The following is a 19276-nucleotide window of genomic DNA, read 5'->3' on the forward strand; positions in this document are numbered from 1 at the left end:
TTTGCTTGTGGTCAGCCCACTGTTTTAACCACTAAGCTACTTCTCTGTTCAACTGAAAGAAGCAAAGCATTGTAAAATGTATCCTTAGACTGAAACCTTCTGAGCTCACAAACTGATAGCTGTAGCAGTGGCGTAGCCACAGGTGGGCTTGGGTGGGCCAGGGCCCACCCATTTATGGCTCAGGCCCACCCAACAGTAGCACATGTTTAGTGGTAACTGGTGGGAATCTCAAGCTCCGCCAGCTGAAGATTTTCCCCTGATGGTAACGAAAACGCTACTCTCCATGACACCGGCACCTGCGCATGCTCAGTTTTCAGTGCATGCCTGCTGCCAAGGTGGAAAGAAGCGTTTTCCCACCAGCTGAGATCATTTTTTTGGGGGGTGGGGGTGGGGGAGAACACTTGGTGCCCACCCAATTCTTGCCTAGGCCCACCCAAAAGCTGTTGTCTGGCTACGCCCCTGAGCTAGGCAGAAGCTCCATCTCCATAATGCTTGTTATGGAGTCACAGTCAGACAGGGAAGGATGTGAAAACCTCCTTGTTTAACGGCTGTACCCACCTGCAGAGAAAGAGCATTTCGCTGAGAGGGTTTGCCCACCAGACCTTGCTCTTTACGTTTCTTGAATTTTCGGAAGTATTCTTGGATTAGAAATGTGGCGTAAAACTTCCCAACTGTCACTTCATCATCTGTAGGAATAACAAAATGTAGATTTCAATCACTTGTTCCTTTCCAAACAGCAGTTTAAGAAGCTGATAGGAAAGTCTTAATGCTTGATTTTTCAAATTCTGCTATAGACCCAGCATGTGAGAAGCCTGAGGTTATCCAGATGGCTCAGTAGTAGCGTTAAACTACAACAAAAAGTGGGCACTGCAGATTCACTACCTAAGTATTGTTAAATCAGGGAAAAAGACCTCAGACATCGCAAGTAGTAGCGTTACACATTCTCCAAATTACACATCAACATAGGAGAGACCGAGATTTGTTTCCTGACTGGAAGAAGTGGGATAGTAGGGGAAGGAAGGCCAGATGCTCTTTCAGTGAGGCTGGCATATTAGTGAGTAGCATGGGTCAAGCTACAAAGAGATCTGTGTCCTGCTGTTGGGGGCGGTATATTCTCCTAGCATTTCCTGCTGTCCTGGGGAAATCCATCCTACTGGCTGTCAAAGACAAGTCTCTGCTGAGCACTGACTCACTCCTCCATTCCTTTTTCCACAGCCAAAGGCAAAACTGTAGTAGGCTGGATGCATCAGGCCAGGGGCAGCAGAATAACATTTTGGTTGAAGGAGCCCAAAAACATAAAACAAAACGATGTCTGGCTCTGTCCCCAAATTCTCTAATTGGAGATGCTGTGTTGGGCAAAATATTGGTAAGGGCAAGGCTATGGCCCCAGTGGCCCACTCCATTCCACTCCTATGCATCGGGACATGGCAAGAGCACATGCTTACCATTCTCACAGTTGTTCTTCCTTTCCCTCTTCCACATGCATATGCCTGTGGAGAAGGGGGATCAACTGCTGTGATCATCTGCATGTACTTTCAGATCATTTCTGAGCTGCTGCTCAGCTTGCCTCAACTCAGTGGAGAAGAGTGGATCCGCCCGATATTTAAAACCATTTAACTGGCTATCCGGCAACATTCAGCGGGAGATCACCAGTTACTTCCAGCTGGATATTGCCAATTAGCGCTTAGCAGCAGGGCCGCTGAAAGACAGAGCTGGGTCCAAGGCAGGGCCGCCACCGCCGGGCCCGGGGGCAGGGCCACCATCGCCCCCTCAGGATCGCCGCTGCCCCCCAGGGTCGCCGCCGGAACTGTAAAAACCTTGGATCCTGAGGCCCTTCCTCCAGCGCTGCTCTTTCCTCAGCCTCATTGCCTGCCCCTGCGTCTGCTTTTCTCTCATGTTGCGCATGCTCGGTTTCAAAACTGAGCATGCATGGCCTGAGGGCCCAGCAGCCGCTTGGCAGGCAATGCAGGGGGGGGCCTGGCGCCTGAGTTTTCTCTCTCCCACTCCTGTCAGGACGCGATCAAATGGGTCCCATCAGGAGCAGGAGAGAGAGAGAGAGAGACCCCGGTGCCAGACCCCCCTTGGAGGCCTGGGCCCGGTGAATTTTGCCCCCCCCCCCCACCCCCTCTCAGCGGTCCTGCTTAGCGGATGACCGGTTATATTACACGATATAACCGGCTATCTGCTAATATTCAGCACATCGATGGCTAAGTTTGGCGGCCAAATTCAGCCACCAAAATAGCAGGTCTATCTTTGGCTGGTTTCAACTTAACCAGTCAGACCTGAATATTGACTTCGCCAGTTAAGTTGAAACCGGACAAAAAAATACCCAGATATTCAATGCCGGTCACCGAATATGGCCAGGCATTGACTATCCAGGCTCAGTACCAACTGCGGGAGTCAACCCAGCTAACTCCTGCAGTCTGAATATTGGACCCAATGAGTTTATGGAGAAAGACAGGCAGAGAGAAAGCAGATGGGGAGAAAGATACAAACAGGGGGCAGAGAAGAAACAAACTGAGCTTTGTATGAAGTTTATTCCTACCCTGGGAGGGGTTAGCACAATCCATCTCTTAGGCCTCTCTGACAGAGCCTAGTGCCTCGCCTCTTTTGTCTGGTCCACCAGCTTTAGGTTTCAGCTGGACTGTAGATACTATGGAGTCAATTTTTAAAGCTCTTGGTCAGCGTGTTATTTAAATGCCAGTTGTGGCATTTAAAAAGAGATGCATATTCAATGCTGTTATACAAACAGTGCTGCTTAATATACATATTTGTCACTGACTGCTGGCTATTACTCATACAGTGGTGAAATATTCTGCCCAGTGTGTGGCGGTGGCCAAAAAAGCAAACAGGATGCTAGGAATTATTAGAAAAGGGATGGTATATAAGACCAAGAATACTCTAATGCTTCTGTATTGCTCCATGTTGAGACCTCACCTTGAAAATTGTGTTCAGTTCTGCGCATTGTATGTCAAAAAAGATATAGCAGAATTAGAAAAGGTTCAAAGAAGAGTGACCAAAATGATAAAGGGGATGGTACACCTCCCATATGAGGAAAGACTAAAGAGGTTAAGGTTCTTCAGTTGGAAAAGAGTCAGCTGAGGGGGGATATGATTGAGGTCTACAAAATCCTGAGTGATGTAGAACAGTTAGAGCTGAATCAGTGTTTACTCTTTCAGAAAGTACAATGACTAGGGGGCACTCAATGAAGTTAAATGGAAGTACTTTTAAAACAAATAGGAGGAAATATTTTTTTCACTCAAAGAATAATTAAGCTCTGGAACTCATTGCTGCAGGATCTGGTAGCAGTGGTTAGTGTATCTGTGTTTTATTTATTTATTTGTTTGTTTGTTTGTAGCATTTGTATCCCACATTTTCCCACCAATTTGCAGGCTCAATGTGGCTTTGGACAAGTTCCTACAGGAAAGGTCCATAGTTATTAAGATAGACATAGATATTAAGATAGACATGGGAAGCCACTGCTTGCCCTGGGATTGGTAGCATGGAATGTTACTACTAATTGGGTTCTTGCCAGGTACTTGTGACCTTGATTTGCCACTGTTGGAAACAGGATACTGGGCTAGATGGACCATTGACCTGACCCAATATGGCTATTCTTATGTTCTTATGATATTCAGTCACTATACAAATAGCTTATGTGCTACTAGGGTCAATATTCAAATGGGTTTAACCAGGCAGAAGAGGCTCCTGTCCAGTCTAACCACACTGGCAGCTAATATTCCGTGGCATTTAACTGATTAGTTCCGCTGACTATGTCTGCTAACAGGTCATCCCCTAACCAGATAGGTTAGAGGTGGGCCAAGGGTACAGTTAGGTTGGAATGTGAACTTAGCTGGTTTGGACAGAGCTGGGTGGATTTCTACATTGTGTGTATTGTATATGACAGGACAAATTGGGATAGGCTGGAGAAGGCTTTGACAGCAACTCCGTCAGGGCCGGTTTTAGGCAGATTGGGGCCCAGGGCAGAAATAAAGGAGGGGGCCCCCTCCCCCAATTAGCTATTGAGACAGACATGGGAAGCAACTGCTTGCCCTGGGATTTGTAATATGGGGTGTTGCCATGATTTGGGTTTCTGCCATGTACTTGTGACCTGGCTTGGCCACTGTTTGGAAAACAGGATACTGGGATAGATGGACCATTGGGCTGACCCAGTATGGCTACTCTTATGTTCTAATCTTCCCACCCACCACTGCTGCCACATATGAAGCAACTTTAAATGACGTTTTCACTCACAAAACACAGACAGGCCTTCACCAAATACAGAACAAGGGATCAGAAATTTGAAAAATGGCAATATGAACACAGACGTTGAAACATGGCATGTACTGCAACACTGAAGAAATAAAAACAGAAATGCACTTCCTTTTTGTATTGAACACAATTGGTAGCATCACTATGGGGGGGCCTGTGTCCCCCCCCCCCCCATACACACTTTGGGCTCACACCCACCAAAATTAGTCCTCATCTTTCCTGTGGTGGCAGGGATCTCCAAGCTCTGCCAGCTGAAGACCACCTCCTCTGGTCTGGCAGCCAGAGCTCTCCAACCTCTGCAGCTGGTGGCCTCAAGCTTCTGCCGCCGCCATTGCTGGCCCCCCAATGCATACTCAGTTTTCATGTATGCAGAAAAACCAAGCATTCACGGGCTTGGGTCAGCAGTAACGGCAGCAGCACGGGGACACTGCCACTGGATGCAGAGCTTGGAAGATTTCTGACTGTCAGAGCAGCAAAGGAAGAGGAAGTCTTCATGTAGAGAGGCCTGGAGATCCCTGCCAGCTCAGGTATTTATATTTTGTATTCAGGCGGGGTGTGGGGAGGGGGGACAGGAGACAGGCAGCAGGGAGAGAATTTGGTGCCACCCACTTAAGTTCATCCCTGCCCCCCCCCCCCCCCCCAATCAACCATCTGGCTATGCCAATAATCACAGTACAAAGTCATTTGTGATACACAAATCCCAAAGTTAAATTCAAGTTAATAAACTGAAAATAAAACACTTTTTTCTACCTTTGTTGTCTGGACATTTTATTTGTCCATCATGTTGGTCCTTCTTTCTCAGTCTTCTGCTAATTCTCTTTCTAGTGACTTTTATCCATTTATCTTTTCTTCTCTCTCCTGTCTTGTTCTATTCCTTCACTACACCTGTCTCTGACATATTGATCCTTCCCTTATCTATCTTATTTCCTTTTTTTCTTTTCAGCCTCTTTATCCACTCAAACTTCATCTTCTTTCTCACCCTTCTCCTTCACATTTCAGCTACCTATTAACTTTCTATATTCTTCTATCATTCCTTAGCTGTCTCATTTCCTATCACTCCTTCCCCAGCCTGCTATTCCCTTCCATCTTTTAACTACTCTTCATTACTTCATTTCTACCTCTGTATTCACTATCTTTCTCTCACTAATTATCTTGCCATCCCTTCTAGGCCTGTCCCACATAGTTCTGCCATTTCCATTATTTCCCCTCCCTCTCCCTCCCTCCACTTTTGGAGCCCAATATTTCCTTTCCCTATCCCTCCCACCATGGTCTAACATTTCCCTGTCCCTTTTTCTCCACACCCCTATCATCTTCCTGTCCCATCTCTGTACCCTCCTGCTCCCCCCATGGTCAATCATCTCTCTTCCTCTCTCTCCCCTCCATGATCCAACATTTCTCCCTCTCTCTTTCCTGCTACTGTTGTTCCCCTCCCACCCTATCCCACATAAGCCAGCATCTCTCCCTAGCTCCTTCTCTCCTATTGTTCAACACCTGCCTCTCCTTCCCTTCCTTCTCTGGGTCCAACATCTTTGTCTTCACAACTGCCCTCCCATCTAGCATCTATCCCTCCTCCCCACCACTCATGAGTCCGATATCTTTCCCTCTCTCTTCCTTCCCTCCACCCCATTGTCATCCCTCTCTTCTCCCGTTCCCAGGCCCAGCATTTCTTCCTCCACCATCCCCTCCTCCCGGTTTACTTTAAAATAGCTCCATGGGGCCTCCATGGTCCCCCATCTGTTCCCCCTTCTTGCCACTCCAATCTGAGCTCTCCCTTCCTTTCAGTGGTGTGTTGGACCTGGCTTGCATTGGCTCGCAAGAGCTGGTTGTTAGATTTTTTGAAAATCTGCGAGCCGATTGTTGCGCCAGATCAGCTGGGGCATGAGCACTCCATCCATCTCCATCCTACACTCCTGCCCATACAATCTCCATTCTCCGACCATATTGAAAGTGACTGCTGTACGTTTCAGTGGCACTCATGGGATTGCCGTGGGAACTAGCGTCAGTCTCTCAAAATTGCCACGGAACTCACGGTAGCCATTTTCTGTATGGAGAGTGTATGGAGACTGCATGGGCAGGACTGTAGGAGGATCGCTCTTGCCCCAGTTGGCCACTGGATCACCAGGGCTGTGTAAAGTAGGCCCAGGGAGCAGAAGCGGGTGGGAAGGCGAGAAGGGGACAAGCTGCTAGTGTCATTCAAGAAATTATTCTGCTAATCCCCCCTCTATCTTTCACCCACTCTCTAGTCCCTCATTCTATCCTCTGTACTCACCATCTCAGCCGTCATCTACCCTCCACTGCTTCTCATCCCCTCATCAACCCCAGCTCTTCCTTCCCTTGTCTCCAGTATATTCTGTCTCTTACCTTCTACCCCATCTCCTATTGCCTCTCTTTGACAACTTTATCTCCATTTCCACCCTCATTCGACACCTTGGGACCTATCTCCCTTCTTCTCTCATACTCTTCCACAGCACCCCATTCTGGCCTTGGTCACACATGCAGAACATAGACCTCCTGTTCAAATACAGGATAAGCAAACTATGAGGGTCTTTTACAAAGGCATGCTAGCATTTTTAGCATGTGCTAAAAACGTAGTGTGCTTTTGTAAAAGGGGCCCTAAAAGAACTAATGTAGACAAAAATAAAACTGAAACCTGAAATGCCAGATTCTGCATGCAGTGCAACACCAGAGAAATAGAAAAATGTATTTCCTCCTGTACAGTGCAAAATAAAGCTGGCAGATGTAAATTCTTAAAACTGACATAATTCAATCTCTAACTGAAAATAAAATAATTTTTCCTATCTTTGTTGTCTGGTGTTTTTATTTTTCTAATCATCTTGTTCCCAGTCTCTGGTTCTGTATCCTTCCCTTTGCATGCTTAACTACTTCCAGGACCTCCTGTCCATTTGTTACTTATTTCCTTGCCTCCTTTCTTCTTCACTTCCTGCCCTATATCTTTTCTTTAGCACTGATCTTTCATCTTTTTCTTTTCTTTTGCCTCATTCCATACCTATCTAGTTTTCTACCTCTTCCCTTCTCTTCCATCCATGTGCAGCATTTCTCCTCTCTCTCTTCTCTTCCCTTCCATCCATATGATGCATTTCTCCCTCTTCCTTTCCTGTGCAGCATTTCCCCCTTCCTCTCTCCCTCCCCTTCAACCCATGTGCTGCATTTCTCCCCTCTTCCTTCTCTTTCATCCATGTGCAGCATTCCCCCACCCCTTCCACCCATGTGTAGCTTCTCCCCTCTCCTTTCCCTTCTATCCAGGGGCAGCATGCTCCCTATCCTCCCCCTTCCCTTCCATAAATCCATGAGCAGCATCTCTTCTCTCCCTTTCCTTCTATCCATGGGCAGCTTACCCCCCTCTACTCTCCCTTCCCTTCCATGCATTTATAGGCAGCTTGCCCACGCTCCTTCCCTTTCTGTCCATGGGCTGCATGTACCCCTTTCCTGTCCCTTCCCTTCCATACATCCATGGGCAGCTTGTCCCCTCTTCCTACCCTTATATTCATGGGCTGCATGTCCCCTCTCCTCTTCCTTCCCTTCCATATATCCATGGGCAGCATGTCGTCCTCTCTTCTCCCTTCCCTTCCATATATCCATGAGCAGCATCTCTTCTCTCCCTTTCCTTCTATCCATGGGCAGCTTACCCCCCTCTACTCTCCCTTCCCTTCCATGCATTTATAGGCAGCTTGCCCACGCTCCTTCCCTTTCTGTCCATGGGCTGCATGTACCCCTTTCCTGTCCCTTCCCTTCCATACATCCATGGGCAGCTTGTCCCCTCTTCCTACCCTTATATTCATGGGCTGCATGTCCCCTCTCCTCTTCCTTCCCTTCCATATATCCATGGGCAGCATGTCGTCCTCTCTTCTCCCTTCCCTTCCATATATCCATAGGAACCTTGTTCTCCTCTCCCTTCCCTTCCATATGTCAATGTGCAGCTTGTCCCATCTCCTTTCCCTTCTATCCATAGGTAGCATTTTCCCCTTTCCTCTCCCTTCCCTTTCCTTCTATCCATGTGCAGCGTGTTCCCTCTCCCTTCCCTTCTATCCATGGACAGCAAGTCCCACTCTCCTCTCCCTTCCTTTATATCCATGTGGAGGTTGTCCACTCTCCCTTCCCTTCTATCCATAAACATGTTCTCCTTTCCTCTCCTCTCCATTCCCTAGATCCATGGGCAGTTTCTCCCCTCTCCCTGCAGGTCTGGCATCACCTCCTTATATCCCTCTGTCCTCCCTCCCTCCCTCCTTGTGGGCCCTATAAACTTGCATAGTTTGCCCCAGCGGCTCTGAGGTTTCCCCTCTGCCACATCTTTCCCACGCGGCAACAGGAATTTGTGACAGAGGGAAGGACCCCGGGGCTGGCCAGAGGGAGCCTGTTGTAATCACTGTCAGCAGTACTGGTTAACAAAGCAAGTTTGTAGGGCCCATAAGGGGGAGGTAGGAGGTGATGCTGGACTCACGGAAGAACACAGATTTTGGGGTGGCAAGGTAATTATGGGTGGCACTTGCCACCCCCTGCCACCCCATAGTGATGCCTATGTTGAGAATTTAAAAAAGAAAAAAAGAAAAGCTAAACATGCAGCAATTAAAAGACTAACCAATGAGCAAGCAGGCATGGTTCATCATGTGAGGGATACTTCTACAGTTGCATGTCTACAATTAGGTACCCATAGGGTGTCAGGTAGGAGCTTATTCTATAAAGAAAAGTAGGTGCCTACTTTTCTTTACAGAATACAAGCATAACTGGGTGTATATGCACATATGCATTTAGGTGTGAGTGCTCATGCTAGTCACAGAGCTGGCAGTTGTGGGAAATATGCTTGTACTATGACTATAAGATATGTGCGTAGCTGTCCATCTCACCTACGTTCTGCCCATGTGTATGCCCACCTGCAAACTACATGCTACTGAAGATATGTTACAAACTAGTGTTTAGATGCTTGTATGGTATCTATGTGCATACGTGCACGCATATGGGGGAATTCTATATACGGTGCCAAACATTAGACGCTACATCTGTGCTGAATTTTCAGTGTAGAAGAGCATTCCAAGGTGGATCTGCAAAGGGGCGTGGTCATGGGAGGGCAGGGATAGGTCAGGGGGATTCCCATAAAATGTGTGCAGTGTTACAGAATAGTGCAGATCTGTGCCCAACTAGGATTTACACATGGTTTCAATGGTGTAACTCCTTGCACCCAAAGTTGAGCATGGATCCTGGTGCTGTGTGCTATTCTTTAAAGGGCGCCAATCCCAGAATACCCATTATAAAATACCATTCAGCGTTGTTTTACTGTGCTGAATTTTGAGTGCCATTTACTGAATCCAGCTCATTGCGTGTATATGCTAGTATTGTAATCATTTACATGCCCAGTTTGTGCATAAATGTTAGTGCCTGCTTTATAGAATTATCCTTGTAATGTACACTTACCACCAGCAGGAGGCACCACTTGGTCTAGCAACTTCATGCTAGTGCGCTTCCAGATTTTCTTAATGATTGCTCGTAGCTCCTCATTCGCTTGCTCTAGATTACCTTGAAAAAAGAAAATTTAGTTACCTATAGGATCTATTTATTATTGTCTGGTAAATGTCTCATATTGCCATTAACACATGTTACAAGGTAGCACTAATGTATTACTGCTAGTGTCAACACATAGATTTTGCCATTGATATCTTAAAATTTCAAATGAGTTGCTAATAGGCAAAATAATAGAACACATCTGATTTAAATGTAATGCTTATTACATTGACATATAGACCCAGGTTAATGCCACTCTTCAGGTATGGTTAAGAAGTCTGTGTTAAACATGTGCAATTAACACATTTTAAGAAAGCAATTTTATAAGGGGGCATATACTTTAAGTAGCATGCAGGGGCATTTTCGATATGACGTCTAAGTCCAACTTTGGATGTTTTGCATATAGCATCCAAAATCTGAATAGGAAAGAAGGTCATGTTTGAGAAAAGAAAAACTGATATCTGTTTTTTCATGAATACCATTTCAAATAAGGTTTTGTACTTTGTAAGTTTTTTTTTTTTTTTGGACCATTTTCAAATTAAAAAAAAAAAATCAAGCCACCGGGATGTAGGAAGGGCCAGCATTTTTATTACACTGGTCCCCAAGACATCCCAGGAGAGCAAAGTGGCACTGCAGTGGACTTCAAATAAATGCTCCCAGGTATACTTCTCACCTTTGTTCCCATATCTTGTCTGCTGAGCGCCCTAAAACCCACTATCCCCAACTGTACACCACTACAATAACCCTTATCTATGACAGTGGCGTAGCCAGACAGCCAATTTTGGGTGGGCCTGAGCCTAAAGTGGATGGGCACAAAATTATCTCTGCCCCGCCATACCTCCACCTCAAAATATAAATAGCTAATGAGGATCCTCAAGCTCTGTTAGCTGAAGACTTTCTCCGAAGGCAGCCAGAACTCCCTTTTACCAAGCTTGGCAGGCAGCAGCAATGTCCCTAAGCCACTAATGCCAGCACCACCTGCGAGCTTAGTAGTCGGTGGCTCAAGGATGCTGTCATTGACTGGAGAGTTTGGTAGAAGGGGATTCTGGCTGCCTTTGGAGGAGGTTCTCAGCTGGGGATGCTTGGGGTTCCCCATCAGTTATAAAGCAAGGGTCAGGGCCAGTGTTAGACATGCTATGACCCAGGTCAGAAAATAAAGGAGGGCACTTTCTCTGACCCCTCTCCTTCCTGCCTCCCCTCCAATTTCCCCACCTGCCAATACTAATCACAACGACAGACCTTCACCAAATACAGACCAAGGGATCACAAATTAGAAATTAAAATATTTACACAAAAATTGAGAACCCCAAGAAGTTAAACTTAACATATACTACAACACTGGAGAAATAACAACAGAAATGCATTTCTTTTCTATTGAACACAATTGCACATTTCCGAAAGCTAATATATTCTATTTAAAACATTCAAAATAAAATGCTTTCTTCTACCTTTGTTGTCTAGGTGTTTTATTTTTCCATTATGTTGGTTCCAATTTCCTGTCATCTACTAATTTTCCTTCAAGCGGCTGCTGTACATTTGTCTTCTCTCTGCTGTCTATTCCCTCACTACACCTACCTCTGATATAATGATCATTCCTTTTTAGTTCTGTCCTCTCATTTTTTTCTTTTCTGCCTCTGTCAACCCTAGTAGCGCTCTAGAAATGTTAAGTAGTACTAGCATGACACCAGGTGGTTCCAATGGTGGCTCTCAGGTTTGCATTTAGGTTATTTGCAAGACTTATCTAGAGGCTTACCAAATTTCAATTTCGGTTTTGGCTTTGGTGCTGAAACCAGTACATTTTCAGCTGAAACTGAAACTTCTTCCTTGACCACAAGTATGACTGCTGTCTGCCCTAGTTGCCTCACAAGACTGCTGTGGGAGGGTGCAGTCATTTTGAGATAAAGTCAGCATAGGCAAGAGTGACTGGGGATCGTTCTTGCCTTGATAAGGGCACTAGACCATCAGGGCTTCTAAAGTAGACCCAGGGAAAGCCTATGGGTGGTGAGAGAGTGGCACTTGTGGTCAGAGGGTGGGAAGATCTCTGCTAGGGAGGCCCACTTCCTTTGGGGGGGAGAATCCACTTTTTGCCAATGGGCACAGGAGACCCACTTTCTTCCAGAGGGACTCACAGTTTTGGTTTTAGCTGAATCTGACTGGCAAATTTTGACAACAGATTTGATTTTAGCTGAAACCAAAACCCCTGATTTCAGTCTCCCTCAAAACTGATTGGTGGGCCACCTTCAGGCTGCTTACGGATCCGGCTATGGCTTGCTAGATAGCCTTTTTTGAAGCAGCTGATATTCAGTGTTTTTTTACCTTTCATATAGCTGAGAAAGGTGCATCAGTACCATTTCCAAGATGAGATCATTCTCCTCTGGGGAGACCTGTGCTACCCATTTCTATCTTCTTTCACCCACTAGTTCTCTCATTCCCCATCTCATTCCTTCCCCAGGCTTCCATTCCCTTCCATCTTTAATCTATTCTCCATGACCATATTTCTACCCTCTGTAATCACTATCCTCTCATCCATTTTCTTGCCACCCTTCTCCTCCCCTTCCTGGCCTCTCCCACATGGTTCCACCATTCCCAGCGCCTTCCTCCCTCCACCTTTCTAGCCCAGCATCTGCTCTCTCTTTCTTCCATCCCCACCTTTGTAGCCTGATATATCCTGTCCGTTCTCTCTTCCCTCCTGTCCTGTTCCCCATGGTCCAGCATATCTCCTTCTCGCTTCCCTCAATCTCATTGTCTGGCATCTCTCTATCATTTTCATCTGCTCCTGGATCCATCTTCTTCTCTCCCCCTCTCCACCTGTGCATCTCTTTCTGCCTCTCATCCAGTCCCATGTCCTACATCTCTCTATCCCCCTCCCTTGTACCCCAGAGCCAACTTCTCTCTTCCCCTCCCTCCCTCCCTCCCATGCAGCATTCATGCCCTTCCTCCACCATGTCCAACATTTCTGCTTCGCTCCCACTGTCCACCATTTCCCTCTCCCCCCCTCCTTTGTGCCCCAGGTCCAACATTTCTCTCATCCACTCCCCCCACAATGCAGCATCTCTCCCTTCCTTCCTTCCACTGGCATGTCCAACGTTTCTCCCTATTTCCCCATGCACATCTCCCTCTCCTTCACCCCTATGTACAACATTTCTATTTCTCGCACCCCTCTCAGTCCATCCAACACTTTTCTCCCGTCCCTCTTGTGCCCCCCCCCCGGGTCCAGCACTTTTGTCCCTTCCCTAGTTTGGTGCCCCTCCCGGTCCAGCACTTTTCTCCCTTCCCTGCCTCCAGTCTCTGGTCTGGCACCTCTGTACTTTTTTTCTCCCTGCTTCTGCAACTTACAGCATTGGAACTATCCGGGCCGGCAGCAATTCACACACGCAGGCTCGCACTGTAGCTCCGGCGTTCCCTGGCTTTGCTAACATGTCGTTCCGTCCTAAATAGGAAGTTGCGTCAGTGAGGGCGTGACGCGGCAGAGCGAATGCCGGAGCCAGCCTGTGTGTTTGTGAATCGCAGCTGGGTATCGCCAATCTTGTAAGTTGGAAGCACCGCGGTAGAGAAATAGGGAGGAAGAAAAGAGAAGTGCCGGATCTGTGGGACGGGGTGGGAGTGGAGGGAAGAGATCATGGGTGGGCCTTGAGCTTAAGTGGGTGGGCCTGGGCCCACCCAGGCCCACCCATGCCTATGCCCCTGATCTATGAAGGGGGCACCTATATATGGGTACAATGGGTTTCTGATGAGTTTTGGAGGGCTCACAGTTTCCACAATTGTAACAGGTAGGAGGAGGTATGGGCCTGGGTCCACCTGTCTGCAGTGCAGTGGCATACCAAGGGGGGTGGTGGGGGTGGTCCGCCCCAGGTGCACGCCGCTGGGGGGGGAGGTGCCATGGCATGCGCCTGTTGCCCTGTCTCCGAGTTCGCAATTCGCATGTGTTCACTGCTCCTTCTGAGTCTGCCCCGGAACAGGTTACTTCCTGGGCAGACTCAGAGGGAGCAGTGAACATATGCGAATTGCGAACTCGGAGACAGGGCAACAGGTGTGCGCCGCGGCACCCCCCCAGCGGTGTGCACCCGGGGTTGGTGTCATTTCGCCGGGGGGGGGGGGGGTCGCGCTGCACCCGGGGGTGGGGCGCATCGGCGATCCGCCCCGGGTGTCAGCTAGGGTCGGAACGCCAATGCTGCAGTGCACTGCACCCACCACTACACTACTTCAGGGACTTGCATGCTGCTGTAATGGACCTGAGTATAACATCTGAGGCTGGCATAGAGGCTGATAAGTAATGTTTTAAATCACATTTTTGAGGGTGGGAGGGGGTCAGTAACCACTGGGGGAGTAAGGGGAGGTCATCCCTGATTCCCTCCAGTGGTCATTTGGTCATTTAGGCCACCTTTTTGTGCCTTATTCGTTATAAAAACAGGTCTAGCTCCAAACATCTTACTTTTAGTCTTGGAAGGTTTTGCTTTGTTCCATTATGGCTGAAAAACATCCAAGTCTTAGGAATGCTCAAATCCCGCTCTTAACCCCCCCCCCCCCCCCGACATGCCCCTTTGAGATCTACACGCACTGCAGACAAACAGCATAGAAAATCATCTGAAAAATAGGTTCTGAAAATACCAATTTAAAACATCTAAATTCTGCTTTATGCCACTTTTTAGATGTTTTTCTCTTTCGAAAATGAACCCCAAAGTACGTGCCCACTTTGGTAGTGTTTTAGTCATTTCCACACCAATATTGCCACATATGCATGTAAATATCTCTAATCAAATAATGACTGGTGGGAAATAAGTGCTTTGAAATGATAGTGTGTACTAGAGAATGACATGAGAACAAAGTTTGTCCCCATGCCCGCCCCGTCTCCGTGGGTTCTGTCTCCATCCCCACCCCGTCCCTGCGGGTTCTGCTTGTTTTTCCCAAAAAATCAAATTATCGTTGTCTGTATCACTCAAACATAAATAACAGTCCAGTTCATTAACAGGCTACAAAGCAGAAAATGACACAGGGACAAAGTTTGTCCTCATCCCTGTGGCTCTGTCCCCATCCCCACCCCATCCCCATGGGATCTGTCCCTGCCCCATCCCTGCAAGCTCTGTCCCTGTCCCCATCCCCCTGGTTACTGTGGGTCCCCGTCCCAGTGTAATTTTCTTGGGTGTACTTTTCTGGTGGGCGTACATGGGGGCAGAATTTGGGCAAAGCATGGGCTGTGTGTAGAGACTATAAAATACTATAATTTACGCGCGCACTGAGAAAATATTGGCACAACCATTTTCAGCAGTTCTAGGGCTCCTGTTCATATCCATGCTTGCCACTTACGCTAATGTTTTACAAAGACAAGTCTGCTCGATATGTGTGAATAAGGACTGTATCTGGCCAATATTTAGCCAGCAATGGTCAGGGTTTTTTAAAATGCTGACAGTCACCGGCTAGATTAGCTTCAGATATTCAGTGCCAGGCCATGTCCGGGCACTGGCACTGAATATCGGGGGCTAATTTGCTTGATGCTGGCTACTGGGACTTATGCGGGTCCTGGCCGATATTGAGCTGGGGCCAATATAAGACATGTGGGTGCCAGCTGAATATTGGCTGGCAGCTATTAGATTGTAAGCTCTTTGAGCAGGGACTGTCTTTCTTCTATGTTTGTGCAGCGCTGCGTATGCCTTGTAGCGCTATAGAAATGCTAAATAGTAGTAGTAGTAGTAAAGCCCCCTGATCCCCCATCTTTTTCACAGAGTCATGACTAAGCCTTCAGTAGTGAAATTTTATTTTTCCTGTTGTACTGATTGAAGGACTTGTAAGGCAGTGACATTCTTGCGTTGTATTTCCCAGGATGTCAAAAGAAAATATCAGTTAAAAACAAATTGCTTGCTTAAAAACCAGAAAAAAAAATTCACAACCCTGATACCAAGTGACAATGTATCAAACAGATGTATAAGCGCATCATTGCTTCTCTGGTGGAGTGAAACTAGGTGCTTTTGCAAAACCAGAGTCTTCATTGCATGTAATTTACTGTTACATTCTCATTTTGGCATCTCATTTTGTTGAACTTTTATGTATTTGATGTCAGTTCATTCATTTGGCTCCATTTGTTTGTGACAAGGACGAGACTAGAGCTGGAAACACCTTCAGTCAATGCAAGCTGTGAGCTGGAACAAGGGTTAGAACAAATGTGTTCTTTCTTCCTTCCTTCTTTCTTAAATATATGTCCATTGCCTCTTAAAAGTCATCAGACCCTTCTAACGTTTCACATTCTTCTATTCAATGTAGGAGTTTCTCTTATTGAATTACACAACATACTGTAAATTTTCAGTAGAAATATTTAAAAGGTAATAAGGAAAAAGAAACTAAAAAATCTTGATTACATACAGTGGGGGAAATAAGTATTTGATCCCTTGCTGATTTTGTAAGTTTGCCCACTGACAAAGACATGAGCAGCCCATAATTGAAGGGTAGGTTATTGGTAACAGTGAGAGATAGCACATCACAAATTAAATCCGGAAAATCACATTGTGGAAAGTATATGAATTTATTTGCATTCTGCAGAGGGAAATAAGTATTTAATCCCTCTGGCAAACAAGACCTAATACTTGGTGGCAAAACCCTTGTTGGCAAGCACAGCGGTCAGACGTCTTCTGTAGTTGATGATGAGGTTTGCACACATGTCAGGAGGAATTTTGGTCCACTCCTCTTTGCAGATCATCTCTAAATCATTAAGAGTTCTGGGCTGTCGCTTGGCAACTCGCAGCTTCAGCTCCCTCCATAAGTTTTCAATGGGATTAAGGTCTGGTGACTGGCTAGGCCACTCCATGACCCTAATGTGCTTCTTCCTGAGCCACTCCTTTGTTGCCTTGGCTGTATGTTTTGGGTCATTGTCGTGCTGGAAGACCCAGCCACGACCCATTTTTAAGGCCCTGGCGGAGGGAAGGAGGTTGTCACTCAGAATTGTACGGTACATGGCCCCATCCATTCTCCCATTGATGCGGTGAAGTAGTCCTGTGCCCTTAGCAGAGAAACACCCCCAAAACATAACATTTCCACCTCCATGCTTGACAGTGGGGACGGTGTTCTTTGGGTCATAGGCAGCATTTCTCTTCCTCCAAACACGGCGAGTTGAGTTCATGCCAAAGAGCTCAATTTTTGTCTCATCTGACCACAGCACCTTCTCCCAATCACTCTCGGCATCATCCAGGTGTTCACTGGCAAACTTCAGACGGGCCGTCACATGTGCCTTCCGGAGCAGGGGGACCTTGCGGGCACTGCAGGATTGCAATCCGTTATGTCGTAATGTGTTACCAATGGTTTTCGTGGTGACAGTGGTCCCAGCTGCCTTGAGATCATTGACAAGTTCCCCCCTTGTAGTTGTAGGCTGATTTCTAACCTTCCTCATGATCAAGGATACCCCACGAGGTGAGATTTTGCGTGGAGCCCCAGATCTTTGTCGATTGACAGTCATTTTGTACTTCTTCCATTTTCTTACTATGGCACCAACAGTTGTCTCCTTCTCGCCCAGCGTCTTACTGATGGTTTTGTAGCCCATTCCAGCCTTGTGCAGGTGTATGATCTTGTCCCTGACATCCTTAGACAGCTCCTTGCTCTTGGCCATTTTGTAGAGGTTAGAGTCTGACTGATTCACTGAGTCTGTGGACAGGTGACTTTCATACAGGTGACCATTGCCGACAGCTGTCTGTCATGCAGGTAACGAGTTGATTTGGAGCATCTACCTGGTCTGTAGGGGCCAGATCTCTTACTGGTTGGTGGGGGATCAAATACTTATTTCCCTCTGCAGAATGCAAATAAATTCATATACTTTCCACAATGTGATTTTCCGGATTTAATTTGTGATGTGCTATCTCTCACTGTTACCAATAACCTACCCTTCAATTATGGGCTGCTCATGTCTTTGTCAGTGGGCAAACTTACAAAATCAGCAAGGGATCAAATACTTATTTCCCCCACTGTATGTCTGCACACTACTGGACTAAATACTTGGTAAAAGTCCCTTTTGCAGCAATAACAGACTTCAGCCATATAAGATAAGCATTTGCCAAATATGCACAGCGGGATGGTGCAGTTGTTACCCATTTTTTAAATGACAGAATAGCTGAAGCTCTTGCAAGTTGGCTGGAGATTGTCTGTGGACTGCAGTCTTTTAGTCTTGCCACAGATCTCCTGTTGCTTGACTTTTAGCAGGTTTTTCTCAGTTGCGTGCCAAAGTTTATAGAATAGTGGCACTTATGGGTGGGATTGGCGCCATTAATTGGCTGATAGGCACAAAAGTGCTTGGCACTGTTCCACAAAATTGGCGTGCAACTTGCATAGCATGTAACCAAAAGTGGACCACACCTATGGGCATGTCGTAGACATTGTCGCTATGAGACATGTACAACTTATAGAATACCATTAGTTGTTCACACTGCATGGTGTATTTAAATGCGGCAACTTTTGCCAGCCATTAACCTGGCATAAGTAATGGCATCTAAGTCTCAGCACCAAAGCACGCCTCAACACAGTGTGCCGCATTGCACTGCAGTCATCTTGACCCCCTCCAAGAAAGATTCTATAAGCAGTAAAAATACTGATAAAAGTAACAGAAATCATTTTCTTCCGTACTCTGCTAAATACAAAATTAAATAAGATACACATTTCCAAAAAAGCATCCATGAGAAGCATGTCCCCCTTTCCTTTTCTTTCTCTCCCATTCATGAGCAGCATGTCACTGTTTCCTTTCCTTTCCCTACTAGCCATGAGCAGCATGTCCCTCTCTCCTCTCCTCTCTATTCCCTTCTATCCCATATGCTCTATCTCCACTTATCCCTGCCCCACCCCTCCATGTACGTCCCCCTTACCAATCTTTTTTTCCTCCTCCCTGCACTCACACTCACTCCACCCTTTTTACTGCCCTCTCCCTCCCACTCATGCACGCACGGACGACTGGCTCCATCCATCCACCTCTCCTCCAGCAATGGGTGCTCTCCCCGCACATATCTCAAAGCACACTGGTGGTCTAGTAGCTTCTTTCCTGCTTGCTGCCGCTGTTTCTTTAAAATGGCTGCCAAGACTTCAGCCATTTTAAAGAAGCAGCAACAGCGAGAGGATCAGCGTCAGTGGGCAGGAAAGAGTGGGGATCTTTCCTGCCCCAAAGAAGCTGCTAGACCACAAGGGTGCCTTGAGGTATGTGTGGAGAGGGCACCCTGCGGCCCGGGGGAGGGAAGGCAAAGCTCTGCTCGCTGTACACTTCCGCGGAAACCCCACAGGACCTGGGTCCATCCTCATGGGATCCTCACAGATCTGGAGGGGATTCCCGCTATCCCCATTGCTATAAGCTCTCTTCTTTGGAACCTGGTTTGTGTGCACCATGAATCTGGCCAGTAGATGTCACCTCCTTTGCAATGACTGAGAATTCTTTCCCTAAGGGATTGTGAATGCTGCTTCTACAAAATATTATTAAACCTTTTGTTCATATCAAAATGTGCAGCAAATGCAAATCTGATTTTCTTTCACA

The 19276-nt window shown here is 46.8% G+C and overlaps 1 protein-coding gene across 1 annotated transcript in view; it reads right to left on the reverse strand.

Annotated features, from left to right (window-relative positions):
- The window catches only part of CACNA1C (calcium voltage-gated channel subunit alpha1 C), a 1308019-nt gene that overhangs the window by 51491 nt on the left and 1237252 nt on the right, over window positions 1-19276 (reverse strand). The window contains 2 exon segments of the mRNA XM_030214166.1: window positions 559-686; window positions 9700-9801. Coding sequence (XP_030070026.1) covers window positions 559-686; window positions 9700-9801 — 230 coding nt within the window.

This window comes from Microcaecilia unicolor, chromosome 9 (genome assembly GCF_901765095.1).
Source record: "Microcaecilia unicolor chromosome 9, aMicUni1.1, whole genome shotgun sequence".
Lineage (NCBI taxonomy): Eukaryota > Metazoa > Chordata > Amphibia > Gymnophiona > Siphonopidae > Microcaecilia > Microcaecilia unicolor.